The sequence below is a fragment of the Labrus bergylta genome, chromosome 19 (genome assembly GCF_963930695.1).
Source record: "Labrus bergylta chromosome 19, fLabBer1.1, whole genome shotgun sequence".
NCBI classification, from domain to species: Eukaryota; Metazoa; Chordata; class Actinopteri; order Labriformes; family Labridae; genus Labrus; species Labrus bergylta.
The window spans coordinates 12,042,232-12,057,181 of record NC_089213.1 but is presented as its reverse complement, the minus strand read 5'-3'; the positions used below and the strand labels follow the sequence as shown (position 1 = coordinate 12,057,181).

At 39.3% G+C, this 14,950-nt stretch overlaps 1 protein-coding gene across 3 annotated transcripts; it reads left to right on the top strand.

Annotated features, from left to right (window-relative positions):
- Positions 1-1,032: 1,032 nt before the first annotated feature.
- LOC136177160 (uncharacterized) lies at positions 1,033-11,674 on the top strand. Of its 3 annotated transcripts, XM_065948504.1 has the most exons (11): positions 1,034-1,587; positions 3,611-3,886; positions 4,170-4,412; positions 6,103-6,246; positions 8,108-8,251; positions 8,821-8,883; positions 9,096-9,218; positions 10,028-10,087; positions 10,301-10,369; positions 10,457-10,522; positions 10,636-11,674. In XM_065948504.1, exons 1-11 carry the CDS (start codon positions 1,527-1,529, stop codon positions 10,722-10,724), a joined length of 1,338 nt encoding a protein of 445 aa, XP_065804576.1. In that variant the 5' UTR covers positions 1,034-1,526; the 3' UTR covers positions 10,725-11,674. The 3 variants fall into 3 exon arrangements, with proteins under 3 accessions (XP_065804577.1, XP_065804576.1, XP_065804578.1); XM_065948505.1 differs by lacking the exon at positions 9,096-9,218 and having other exon boundaries at positions 1,033-1,587; XM_065948506.1 differs by lacking the exon at positions 6,103-6,246.
- Positions 11,675-14,950: the final 3,276 nt, after the last annotated feature.

Sequence of the window (14,950 nt, the reverse complement as noted above, 5' to 3'; positions counted from 1 at the left end):
TTATATTTCTACTGCTATATTCTTTGGAAGAGCATCTGTAACGATTAAGAACTATATTAATAACCATATTAAATTTCACTGAACTCATACAAAGTTAATTTTTTTTTAAATTTGGTAACAGTTTGCACAAATCTTAAGACACTACATCAACCATGTAACGTTGATGTCATCCTCTATAACCTACACAACACATTAGGTTCAATTGAGTTCAGTTTATGTTACTGACGGATAATTACTACACAAAGTTTGTTTTTTAATGTTGACATTTACGTGGAGTTTAACATTCATCATAACGTCAGATAACCATATTTACAGCCTCAAGCGGAATCTCGAGGAACTGCAGTTTTTTGTACTTCCGCATTGGCTTCATTTTTCGAGACCTTTGTTTACTGTCTAATGTAATTAACAGTGAAAACACATTGGCTGTTTGTGAAACATTATTTTAAGGAATATTTCACGTTGACCAAATTCAGTCAAGTTTTACCATAGACTGTACAAAACATGAACGTAGTCTCAGTGACGTCACCCACCCCCACTGAAGCCAGAGAATGGTGGTCGCCATATTGGAAAAGTTGACTCTACTTATCTTTAGATGAATTTGGAAAACGGGCAAAAAGGCGGAGCAGAGGTGGGGCTTAAACCTCCTGGGAAACAACAACGTGTTCTCCTGTCGGTCAACACAGCCACACCCCTAATTAAGAGATGAGCTCTAGAGATCAAACCTGTTTCTGTATCAGGCTGTGGACATGTTTATTTCTGCTGTAAACATTTTAACATATAGGACCTAATGGGGAATCCTCCGTTTTTGGAGCCAGTCTAAAGTGGACACTGGAGGAACTGCAGTGTTTTTGCACTTCTGCGTTGACTTCTGGAGGTTTCAGCACAAGTTCTCCAGACAGGGTCACTGAAAAAGTCTGAGTGAATTGACACATTTTAACCAGTAAGTGGTGCTCAAGGGTCTCAGATGCAGCTTGCAGTTGGAAGAGGCCATAAGAAGCAGAGGAAGCTGCAGCAGCTTCAGGTCACAGCTGCCAGGTTTCACACGCTCTAGTTTGTTTATTGTTCTTTTTATCAGGTATACAAATATCAATGCAGTTATAAATAAAGCCACTTCAGTGGAAGTGTAATAGTGATGATGGTGTTAATGTGTCTGACAATGACTGAGTTGATTGTTTTCACGTCTGTTGTCATTTTCCCTGACCTGTCAGCATCCAACAGATTTAATGCAGCTTTGGTCACATAACGATTTTACTTTTAAGACATGACTTCACATCTTTCAGAAAGGTAAACACTCATTATGAGTCCATACCTGAGGCGCTGACTGTGTGGTGGGTGAAACATTCAGAGAAGAGGAAACTTCAGCGCTCATTAACCACAGATTGAAATAGTCACAGACTCACTCTTATAACTTACTAATGTGGGTGTTTAGGGTAGAGGAACACACACCCGCTGGCACGTAGACGGTCGAGTTCCTGTTCTCTTCTAAGAAAAACTGTGCTCACTTTGTGACAGAAGTCAGTGCCAAGATGAAGGTGATCATCAGCTGCTGCCTGTTTGCCTTCCTCCTGAGCTGTAACCTCACTGCAGGTAAGACTGCCCTGTTTCTCACCATTACTTTGAAGCGTGTTGTGAAGACTTTTGTGTAGAATTTTCTGAGTTGAAATGAATCTGAAATGTGAATCAAACTTTCATGAGGAATTGAGCCGCTGATGTAAGCGTGAGAAAGGTTACTTCAGGAAGTAAAAAAACAGCCCGGATAGATTCAGTGGTAACGTACCTACACCGCAATATTTACATAAATGTGGAATATAATATATATCAACGACTAATATTTACATGATTAGTGCATTGATTTCTTTAGTATGAAGATGAAGAAGATATTCTCCATTAATTATTAGAGGGAGATTACATTTGACGCTGTGTTGTTGAACATGCTCCACACACACACACACGATCCTGTGGATACACTGATGGCAAGCGCTCCTGAGCTGGTGGGGCAGGGGTTTGGTGCCTTGCTCAAGGTCACATCGGCAGTACTCAGGAAGTGATCTGACACCTCTCCAGCTACCAGACCAACTTCCAGACTAGGGCACTTTCCGAATTGTCACAGTTCAGTCGGCAGTACGTACTTTTCAGTAGGGAGTTTCAGTATACTGAACTTCCGTGGTCATTCAGTATGCATTTTTTGGGTCCACCTCAGTATACTGAACATTTCAGTATGGATACTAACTTCCGGATTTCATGCAGTATGGATCGGATGCGTGCTTTCAGGAAATGAATTGTATTTTACCACCCACAATGCTGTGTGAAATTAAACGTAAATCGTCACGTCCGCCTCCTCTAGATTAAAAATACATTTTTAATCTGTAAAAAATACATTTTTAATCTAGCGTTAAAGTCCCGACTGAAATCGCTACTTTTAATTAACAACAGAAAATATAACAAATATCTGCATTATTATAAAACCTTTCCCCCTCTATTTAAATAATGATTTCACTATTTAAATGCGTCTGTCTGACTTGTGATGTTGTTTTTTGTTTACCTGACTGTATATGCGCATTACTCTAAAAAAAATAAAATAAAAAAAAAGGGTGAATGCGGCCGGTTCGGGTAACATAAATGACGTCACTTCCATACTGAATGAATCTGATGAAGTAGGAACAAATATCTGCCTACTGTGCGCGCCCACTGAACAGTAGGTACTAAAGTTTAGCACTTTCAGCTGATGTTGAGAGTGTACAAGTACAGGTCCAGGCTTAGTCATGCACACCTTGAAGCTATACTCAGGGTTTCAACTGTGACCTCCGTCAAGGTAAATGTGGCTCATCTGTGTGAGCAGAAGCGCTGCCAGGCAAAAAATAGAATGCAGGATTAATGTATTGGTATTTTGAGTAACTGCATTTTTTGGTTCAGTGCAGGTTTTATTTATTATTTGATTAAGTTATTTAAGTTATAAAGCAAACACAAAAGACTTGCACTACTAAATGAAAGCAGATGTTTTGAAAAATGTATATAAACTGCTGTTTGTATTAGTGATGTGTGACAACATTTTGCGGAAACAAAAAGTACATTTGCAAAAATGAAGTCCTTTTTGTGGTGCTTGAACTTTGTAGTGGCCCTCCTTTAAGTCGACAGTACTCCCAGTGGCCCCATGCCAGTTTGAGTTTGAGACCCCTGTACTAAACAGTACACAGCACGGATAGTAGGTACTGCCTACTGCCTACGGAAAGATTGAGTAGGTACTTGGCAATTCGGATACAGCCACTGTCTGCACCGGGACTTGAACCAGCGACTCTCTGGTTCGCCAATCCAAGTCCCTAGAGACTGAGCTGTTTTTTCTTACTGTCTGTCAAAACACCAATGGACGTGCATTAAACGTGAACGTGCATGTTTAAACCTGATGCTGCATCATTAAGATGATCCACCTCTGCATGTGAAGTCTGGTGGATTTAATGTTGGAGGTTCATGACACAAAGACGCGTTTGATGAAGAGAAAGTTAAATGTGATTCTGAAACTGGTTTCAAACCACATTTTAGTTGCTTGCAATTTTAAGAATACAAACATCCTGACAGCCGAGTCTTTGTATCTAACGTTGTGTTTCTGTTGCAGCAATCATCCATAAAATAGTCGAGCAGAAGGAATCAATCGCTTTACCCTGTCCTCACCCTGTGGATAAAGTGAAGTGGAGCAGAGAGAAGAATGGAAACAAAACTGACTTAATGACTGTTGAGGGTGATAAGGAGACAAAACACATTTCAGACCCATATAAACATTACAGTTCATTAGCAGATAAATCTCTACAGATACAAAAAGTAACGTTCTCAGATGATGGAAGATATTTGTGTAACGATGAAGCAGCTGTGGATCTGACGGTGATCCCACCAGGTAACATCGAACTTTGATAAAAACTTTTCAACATGACTCGATTTCTCTGCCCAGATTTTGTGTTTTAGTTTAACATGTACCACAGACACACTTCAGTAATTTGAAAGAACTGTGCATTTTCATTTAAAAAATTGGGTTTGAGTTTTCTTTCCAGTCATTTAAAAAAAATATTTTCTACCTTTGTTAGTCTTTATTTAATGACAGTTTAGAATCCTCTGACTTTACTCTGCGTGATGCATTAATCGTAGCTCATAATAAAACCTGTTTTGTTTCCTCTGCACAGGAACAGTCGTTCTCAAGGCGATAGAGAGGACCAAGGTCACTCTGAAATGTCCTGATGTTTCAGACGATCACGGATGGTGGACAGATGTTGTAGACATACAACAACAAAGACGGTTTAATGTTTCAAAAGCTAAAAAGACGTTGACAATAAAAAAAGTGAATGCTGCTGACTCTGGACTTTACTACTGCGGTGAAAAACCTGCTGCGTACCTGAACGTGATCAGAGATGATGCGTCTGACAGAGGTGAGAGGAACACATCATTAGGGAAGAAGTTAAGAGAAGTTATTTAAAAGTCAGACAGATTCTTAGTAATCTACCTTTCCACCTGTCACAGATATTTAGACATATGAGGACATTGATACCTCTCATATTTATCCTGTTTGACTTCCCCAGACTCACCGATATTGTTTTTTTTAACTCCATGTAAGCTTCCTCTTGATCAGACCTCTGACCCTTTAAAAAAAAAAAAATCTGATACCGATCTATCGACAGATATCTTTGTTGATTTGTTTAGAGATAGATAACACATTTTTATTGTTGATCCCACAAATGCAGTTATCAAACACTTGTAGAAAAGATTAATAATTAAGACAAGATGGTCACTAAACTGGAAAGTATCTGTTCATGTACGTGCATCACCGCTCAAGAGTGATGATGCTTTTTGTAATCCATATAGCGCCCTCTGCTGGTGACAGAGAACTGCTAGTGTAACACAAAGATACTCAAATGAAATGCTTTTTGACTCTTGAAGATATCTGTAATATCGGCGCATGTCTGAGATACAATTAGCCGATGCCCATTGTAGCGTAACTGAAATCGAGCAGGAGTCTGTCAAAAAAGTCTCAGGGTGAATAGCACGTATTCCCACCTAAATTCAACACAAAACCACGCTACGAAATACAATTAAATCAAAGTTTTTTTGTACATTAAACATACATTCAGGACAACAGAAATATTTCATATTTAAAGTTCATCAAAAACAAAGATTTAAACCAGTCCAATGTTCTCATAAAAAATATAAATATTAAAGAAAGAGAGGGGTTGAGGGTGTGTGAAGGTGTGTGAGCGGCTGTTTGGGCTGGGGGGAAGGAGAGATTGGAGACCAGAAGCAGGGGAAGTCTTGAGGTGAGGTAACACAGAGAGAGAGTGAGACGATATCACCTGTCCAGGTTTTTGTTCCTGAGAGGGGTTGCAGCGTTACCACTCCAATGATAATTTCATAACTGCCCAATCATCTACGAAGCTCCAGTCCCTACCTCCAGAGCAAAGAAGGCAAAACAATCTGCCCACTCTAGGTTTTTATGAACGCTCCTCTCCTTTAATTGTTTGGCATCCAAGAACATTTCAAGCAGCCTGAACCCTCCTTCTCCAGTTGTCCAACACTCTACTGTGCAGCAATCCTCTGTCTCCTCTCACACACACTCTCCCTCTCAGGTGCAAACAATCATCAATTTGCCTCTCCTAGGCCACACCCCTTCCTCACAGCCCTCTGCTGTGCAGCTGGATGCAGACTGCACCCTGTCTGCTACACCATAGTCAAGCAATATGCTAATATCGGCCGATATATAAAGACACACATTATTTTCTGTTTAACACTGAAGGGAACGAGGCTGAACCCACAAAACCACCTACAAGACAAACAGTAGCAACGAGCAAACTATTAAAGTGTAGATTGTTAGAAAACTCCAGCCGATGTGTAGCTGAGCTCTTGGCATCAAGTTGATTTGATGTGCATTTTTCTGTAGTATTATTATTATTACACTAGCCTCTTCATTCAACTGGTCCAAGTCGTGAGAAAACTTTATATTTGACACGTCTAAAAAAAAAAAAAAAACGCAGCTTTTTTTCATTTCTCACATTCAGCCTGTGATCCTCTGAGCGAGAGTTCTTTTCTGTTTCTTGTATTATAACTGTTTTCTGTTTAACACTGAAGGTCACAAGGCCAAAACCACTAAACCACCTACAAGACAAACAGCAGCAGCAACAACTGTTCCATTAACAACAACGGCGAACAGTAACATGGCAACGACAAAGAAAGGAAAGTCCAACAACGAATCCACAGAAGACGAGGATAATAGTAAGTTGCCCCTGATTTTAATACTGTCATTAAAGAGATGTTTACACAAAAACAATCCACTGAAAACTGAATCGTTATAAGTTGGTGTTTTCAAAAAAAGTTCTGCGTTCAGACGACATTTTGATAACCGCTGTGCACAAGCATCCTCAAAACAACTAAAAACCCTGCAGTGTTCATGCCAGGCCAGTAGTTGGTGTAGTAGTTGTAACTGTGTAATGAAACAACAGAGCATGTGCACATACTCTTCCGTCTACAGAGCAATTGACTTAAAACTATCGTACATATTTTTAAAAACTGAGTCGGGTCCTAGTAACCACACTGCTGACAAAACAATGACCATCACAAGACCTTAATGTAAACTGTTGCATGCCCTGGACATGCAAAAACCACCACCCATTAGTTAACTAGACTACTCTTTCCTAGAACTAAATAATAATAATAATGTATACTTTATTGATCCCGTGAGGGGAAATTCATTTTCACACTCTGTCTAGTTAACATGCTACACAAACATAGGCCAAAATACACACACATGAACACGATCCTATGGACATGCACTAATGGAGAGGTCTCAGAGTGAGGGGGCTGCCTGCAGTAGGTGCTATTGAGCTGGTGGGAGGGCTAGGTGTCTTGCTCAAGGGCTTGGCAGTGCTCAGGAAATTGGCAGTGCTACCAGGCCAATTTCTGGACTTGGTCCATGCTGGGACTTGAACCAGTGACCTTCTGATTCCCAACCCAAGTCCCTACAGACTGAGCTACTGCCGCTCACTTTCTCCTAACCTGCTAGTCTTCTCTTTCCTAGTGGAAGGAGCTATGTAAAATTACTCCTCTAACACCCTTTGGAGGACAGATGAACAAGTTATAATCACAGCCCCAGGATTATCTGCCTAACATTCATTTCTAGAATAATTAGATTCAAGGATAACCCCTGGTATAGGACTCTAGATTACCCCCCAGAGAGGGAATAACTGTGAACTCCCTCCGCTAGGATGTTAGGTGTGTATGAAGTTTGTAATATAAATCAGTAAGACAAGTGTGCCGTGGTGTGACTGCTCAAAACTTAACCTCCGAGGTACACGGGGTCCTTAAGGGGGACTTCCAGTCTTTATGGTGTAAATGATTTCAGTCAGAAAATGATTTCAAAAAGTTTCTGAAAATTTATTAAAATTTTCAAAAGATATTCCAAATGCAAATACAAAAGAGTAAAAGTAAAAGGTATAAAAAATGGAAAAGGAAAACAAAACACAAAGACCAAAGTCTAAACCTGTGAGTGTAGACACTTGAGGTTTTAAAAGATCTTGGCTCAGAGACTAAGTCCCAAAATGGGATTTCAAAAGTCAGAGTGACGTGGATTCATTTTGCAAAGCAAAAAGGAACCCCGATCAGATTTTCTATAGGGTTTTTATAGCCAAAATCTCTCTCTTTTTTCAAGATGTTGAAAGCAGAAAAAGGTTATGACTTTATGACCTATGTATTAAATGATGAAAGAATTAAATGATAATAAAACAAAAACAAACAAAAAATTCAACAATTGCATAACTCTTTCTGATCTCTCAACAAAACAAACAAACAAACAAAAGAGCAAACTATTAAAGTGTAGATTGTTAGAAAACTCCAGCCGATGTGTAGCTGAGCTCTTGGCATCAAGTTGATTTGATGTGCATTTTTCTGTAGTATTATTATTATTACACTAGCCTCTTCATTCAACTGGTCCAAGTCGTGAGAAAACTTTATATTTGACACGTCTAAAAAAAAAAAAGACCGCAGCTTTTTTAAATTTCTCACGTTCAGCCTGTGATCCTCTGAGCGAGAGTTCTTTTCTGTTTCTTGTATTATAACTGTTTTCTGTTTAACACTGAAGGTCACAAGGCCAAAACCACTAAACCACCTACAAGACAGACAGCAGCAGCAACAACTGTTCCATTAACAACAACGGCAAACAGTAACATGGCAACGACAAAGCAACAAAAGTCCAAGAACAAATCCACAGATGAGGACAATAAGAGTAAGTTGACCCTGATTATAATATTGTCATTAAAAAAAGTTTTATTTAAGAATTCTTTCATAACCTTCTTGAGTCAAGATTACATTTTAGAAATCAGAAAATGAAGACTTATCAAAGCTACTTTAGTTGATGTACTACTCGTCCTTAAAGGAGCAGTATGTAACTCTGGCACCTTGTTTAAAATGAGTACTGCAGTCCAAACTAAAACCATTGTAGGAGCTGTCTCCCCCCGCCCCCTCCTGGCAGGTTGCCATGTGGTGGACACTGAAGCTTCAGTGTTTAGCCAGCTCTGCATCGGTCTGTAAACCTTTCTGCGTTCTAACCTCTCTCCATTTTTCAAAAGTATCAGCATAAAAAAAATATCAAATTACATCCATACAGGTTTAGTCACACTGTTGTTGAATTAAAACAGTAAAGCCTGATTAGATTCTTAGATACGTTTTTCAAAGTGGTCAAACTGTTCTGTGATATATTTTGATTGAAGTGTTTGACTGCAACGTGAAAATGTGAATCTAGTCTTTGATTAAAATATTACAAAATCTGTTTTCTTTTTCCCCACAAACTAAAAGGATGGAAGACACAAGAAACAACTTTAACGACAACTTTAAACTCAACACAATCGACAGACTCAGGTAAAGAAACAAGTGTTTCAAATTAACCATCACGACGGTTCGAACATCTCATGGCTCAGAAAACATAGAACCAACAAGTCTGACTTGTAAAGTTTTTAGTGTTTTGTTATTTTATGTTTTACTTTAATAATTATTCAAATACTGAATGAAAAGAGCCTGCTCTGTGTACCATCGATTGAATTTGAGTAATTCATTCTGATTTGATTTTTCAGACTCCAAAGACACTTTGGAGTTATGGATGTATATCTTCATCACCGTCCTCATCATCATCCTCATCATTATCCTCATCATTATAGTCACTGTCTATTGTAAAAAAAGAAGATTTAAAAAAGGAGGTAAATTAATGCTTCTTGTTAACAATATTGTCTATAAATATGAGATAGCAGAATATGAGATATTTAAATATAATTACACAATACAGAAGAAGAACAAAAACGGGGGACGATCCAAATAAAAAAACGAGAAAAAGAATCTGGATGAAATTCTGGCCGAGAAGACGGTAAAGGTGCTTAATGCCATGTGTGCAAAATGCAAAAAATACACAACATCCTGGACAGGGAGCAGTCAAATAATCGTGGTGGCACACACTTCAGGATTATTTGGACATATCTGCGACAAGCCCCAAATTGGGCCATGCCTGTCTTTTTGTATTTTTCCTTGCAGAGCAGCAAACGAAACTCACTTTCACGATCAGTTGTTGGATGTTTGGAGATCCAAATGAATCCCGACCGTCTGGGAGCTCGGCTCAGATTTAAGCTTTACTACGCCTTCACGTTAAAATACACAAAAAGACATGAATGCAAATAAAATGAAATAAAAACTCACTTCAAATTGACCTTCTCAGCCATCAGACAAAAGAGGCCATGTGGCACCCACAAAAGCTTTAAAAACGTCCTACCACTTTGCAACAAGAAGGGGGTTTATAATCAGACTGCTTAAATGAATCTCTTAATTATGAGCGACATCAATCCTTTCATTAAAGCAGTAAGTTTACAGTAAGTCTACAACATGCTCATAAAGCAAGAGTTCATCTTACTTAAGCTGGTTTTGAACTCTATAGAAAAAGAAAAACCGTTGCATTTTTCCTCATCTTAAAGTCCGATTTAGTCCAGATTACCTGTTGTGCCCGCCTTTTTCTTTGCAGGTAAAAAAGAAGAAGCTATTTATGAAGAAATACCGGATGTATTGTTTCAGCCAAAAAATGGTGAGAAAAGTTATTTTTATTTTATAGAGAAAGACAAACTTGCTGTTTCTGGGATGACCAAGAATGTTGCAGCAGTGATGGAAAAAACAAAACAAAGCTCAGTCAGCTGTATAAAGCAAGCTTTGGTTTTAAAAAACCTTGGTGTAAAAAGAAGCCGTATAAGTTAATGTTAGCTGGTTCTGTATAATAATGCTTGTTGGTTAATTTTTTTAGACAGATTAAACCAAAATGATCCCACGTATTCCACCATCTCTGAGCTTCCTCTGATGGAGAAGCCAACTGGTAACACTTTTACGTTTACACTAAAAATGTTTGTTAAACCAAATATTCCTGGTAAAATATAGAATATTTTGTCATGTTTTCTTGCAGACACAATTCTACCTAATGAGTCCCCTTACTCCTGCATCGGAGACACGTTAGGTAGAGATTACACAGGTAACAGTTTGCTCCTTAAATGTGGGAAACATATTTAGGTTTCAAGATTCTAAATCTAAATCCCACCAAATGAACCTGCCAAACAGACAAGACTTATTCTTTTCCATTTGCAGATTTGATGCAGTCGAATGAAAGCCCATATTTTTTACTGAAGAAACCTGAAACACCCGAGAACAACAACGACGTGACGTCTGCAGTTTGAGCGGAAAATTCTTCAGTTGTCGATAAAACCTGCTTCTTCAAGAGTTGGTGCCTTGTTTCCACTAGAGACTGTAAATAATAAAGTTTGAAGCCTGAGTGACCCGTCTGTTCCTGCAGGGGGCACTGAAGTCCCATCGATGGCGGTCTCCATGCTGGAAATGCTGTCTCAGTCTAACTTTCAGTCAATCTCACGACAGGCTGAGAGCTGGAGCTGAGGCGGGTTTTAAGCCTCCTGACAAACCGTTACACCGCGCCCGCCTGTCAATCAGGTCAGCTACACGCCTTAATGTGAATAACTCTTATCCTTCATCAAATCAAAACCTATAGGTCATCAAAACATTCACCCCCCGTACAGTGTGTGTCGATCGAGACATGAGCTAATCAGACCTATTTGTTTTTTTGAACCGGGCTGTAAACATGTTAATCTCTGCTGTAAAAACAGGCGTTTTAGAATGGGTGTGTATGTGACTTCCTGTGCTTCTGCAGCCAGCCTGTAGTGGACACTCGAGAAACTACAGGCTTCATTGTTCAACACCAGAGGTTGTTGCTTGGTTTCAAGTCAAATGGAAGTCCATTCATTCCTATGGGAATCTCTGTGCTATCTGATGTGCCTGCGAAACTCCTCCCCTATATAAAATGTCTTCATCAGTTTTGTATTAAGTACTGTCAGATTTGTCAGCTGTCATCCTCTTTGTCAGTTTGTTTAAACGAACACAATTAGCCCCTCCCCCATGGCTTCAGGTAGCTTCTGCCAGGTTTCTATACATCTGTAAAGAACTGCACGTCCTTGCGTTTGGACACAAGGAGGAATCATCCGTATATTTACGTATCTACGGACACCGGACACATATCTAAGTGGAAACGCAGAGTGAAGGGCCTCCCACGTCATTATATGTTTTTTTAAAAGAAATGAATGACCTGTAAATAAAAACATTCCTTTTTCCATTCCTACGAGGCGAAATGTTTTCTTTCTTTATTTGACATGGACATACAGTAAAAACATTGTATCTGTAACATTTAACCACACACAAGTCATAGATGCACTGCTCTTAGTGTTTATAGCAAAATGCTCATATGCAACACCTGTCCACAGGAGGCTTTGGGAAGGTACGGATAGAAAGAAGGAAAACGAAGGAGGGAAATAAAGATGGATACTTGAATGGATTGGGTTTGTATATAGTCGTCTTCGTTCATCAGTGGTGGTGAAGAGCAGAGGAGACGTTTAGCCTGTAACAGTTTATCATCATAACATGGAAATAAATAAGTGCAACTTTTAATAAATTATAAGGTTTTCAAAGAGGAAACAAATACGTAATGAAGAAACACTCATTTATGTCAATTGGTATTTGTTTTTGACATTTACATTTATTTTGGCAACATAAAAAAGTGTTAGCATTTTAGCTAACTTTGAAAGTACAGCTATGGTTAGCAGCAGTGTTCACGAAACATAACTTTTCATTAAAACAACGTTAGCACATCTTAAAGAGAGGAAAACACGACATATCATAGTTTATGAGTCAAAGTCAGGCTGGATTTTAAAAATGTGCGTTGAGGAAGACTTCTGACCTCAGTGTGACTTTTTACTCATTAACCCTTTTCACACATCTCCTGAAATCTCCTGAAAGACTCCGGAGATTTGGCTACCCGGAGGGGCCTTATGCTATATGTGAACGCAAACAGCCGCATTTTTCGCGCAGACTTTACCCGGAGTTTCTCCAGCCAGACCCCTAGTATTTTTCTGCAGAAAGTCCGAGTGAGCTGATGTCTGACCGTGGCAGCATATACTCCGGAGATTTCAACTCGAGCCAATGGGAAGAGAATGACATTTATATACAGTTACCGCCTAAAGTGTCTGCACGCGACCACTACAATCTCTGTGCACGTAATTAAATGGCTGCATTATGTTTTCTGTTCTTCAGTATATTGTTCTCCTCTCTTTTGTGGATGTTTTCATTCCATTGGACTACAAATAGCATTGATATAAAGAGAAATATTCTCATTATTATGTTCTGTAGTGGACTCTGTTGCTTTGGCCGTTACTTCTGCGTTGTTTATTTACGTAACGTCTTACCTCAGCAAATCCCCCGATCCCCCCCCCCTCTGACAGGGATAGTCCCCCGCTGTGAGGAACATATGTGAACGGCAAGGTCGGGAGAATCTCCGGAGCAGTCCTCCTGTAATTATCTAGATATTATCCGGAGTGCACATGAAAACAGCTTTTGATGGTGTGGCGTAATACTAACCAGCATCCGTTATGTGACACGACACTTCACACTCTGCATGACACATGACAAAGGTGATGTTCCACCCTTCACACATTGAAGCTAGCTCTGTGGTTTGTGTGTTCTAAACTTATCACCTTGTTACTTGTAAAAGTATTTTTAAAACATCAGTAGGTTCTCATCGCTTTAAGCTCATGTTTGTTCTGTATTTCATAGTGGACCTTCATTTTTTTTTCTTTTTCTTTTTTTTCACAAGATTTATCTTTGGGCTTTTTGTGCCTTTAATGGAGAGATAGGACAGCGGATAGAGCTGGAAATCAGGGAGAGACAGTTGGGAATGACATGTGAGAAAGGAGCCACAGGCTGGATTTGAACCCTGACTGCCTGCTTGGAAGTCTATAGCCTCCATACATAGGGCACGCACACTAACCACTGCGCCACCAGCACCCCCAAAGTGGATGTTCATGTCTGTAAAGTGGCGAAACGTCTCTTTCTGGTGACCTTCAAGTATACGTCAGAACTGTTTAATGATCCTGTCAGATAACATGAAACTAAATCAAAGTTTTTTCCTTTTTCTCTCCTGGTTTCGGAGCCTGTTCTAAACAATGCATGTTCATGCTATGTCAACAAACAAAAAATATGACTCGGAAAACTCGGAAAATATCACAGACAGTGGGACTCGGGTGTTACACCCGTTGTAGACAGTCATTACTCAGTTATTTTCAGAGGATATACTTGATATCTATTATAATTAAGTGTGAAAAATCGCATATAAAGCCTTTACAGAGCTCAACCAGCCTGACTCATTTAAGCTGCCCATCATGTTGATAAACCCACACTCACACTTCCTTCGTCCTTTTTTATTTTTAGCCTTTTGCTGAGATGCAGACTGAGTCACCTTTTATCTTCTGCACACGTTAAAGAAACTCACCCACCTTCGGGTTTCACTAAAAGTGTTTTATCCGTCATTGATTGAATGTCCTCCTCACTATATTTTCTACTGTACCTTTAATTTGTGGAAGGACGGAATATCGACCAGAAGAGAGGTTTATAGAGAGCTGTACAACACTCCTAATCTGAATTTTTCAAAGACATGTTAAAGCCTATAAACTGTTACATGTTTTTGTCACAGGTGTGTCTTTGAATTTTCACAATGACACAAACAAAGTGTGAGAGAGCTCAACAGTGAGCGTCCAAAATTTCCCCGTTCTAATCCTCCACTAACATTTCACAAGCTCTTGCGCGTTACCAAGACACAAGATGAAACTATAAAACATTTGACATTACAGCTTTAAAAACTGCATAAAAAAACTGAGAAAAAGGCAAGGGGAAAAAGACGCCTATTTTGTTCCTGAGTCAAGGAACCACTAATCCCACAATCCATAGCAAACAGGGGCGTGTCCAGAGGGGTTGCCAGGAACCTAAACAATGATTGGCTTTTGGCCATGTCAGAGGCAGGGCTTATGTTCAAATCAAGCATTTGGCCAGTGTTGGAACCGGTTGGAACATACATACACACATACTGTAATATTTACAGTCTATGGTTGGAACCTAGTATTTTATGGAGGTAGATATGTTGCAAAATGTGAGAGCTTGTAGAATGTGATGTGAGAGCTTGTAGAATGTGATGTGAGAACTTGTAGAATGTGATGTGAGAGCTTGTAGAACGTGATGTGAGAGCTTGTAGAACGTGATGTGAGAGCTTGTAGAATGTGATGTGAGAGCTTGTAGAACGTGATGTGAGAGCTTGTAGAATGTGATGTGAGAACTTGTAGAACGTGATGTGAGAGCTTGTAGAATGTGATGTGAGAACTTGTAGAATGTGATGTGAGAGCTTGTAGAATGTGATGTGAGAACTTGTAGAACGTGATGTGAGAGCTTGTAGAATGTGATGTGAGAACTTGTAGAACGTGATGTGAGAACTTGAAGGGAAAAAAGTTAACTTTTTGGAAAAATCATAATTTACTCAGATTTTTGTTTTTATTACTGGTGCCTATTATCCAAC

Bases quoted from the DNA above. Each gene is read 5' to 3' on its own strand.
- LOC136177160 (XM_065948504.1), top strand. From the start codon at position 1,527: ATGAAGGTGATCATCAGCTGCTGCCTGTTTGCCTTCCTCCTGAGCTGT. The intron at 1,588-3,610 runs GTAAGACTGCCC...TTTCTGTTGCAG, and splicing joins GAGCTGTAACCTCACTGCAG to CAATCATCCATAAAATAGTC. The intron at 9,219-10,027 runs GTAAATTAATGC...TTTTCTTTGCAG, and splicing joins AAGAAGATTTAAAAAAGGAG to GTAAAAAAGAAGAAGCTATT.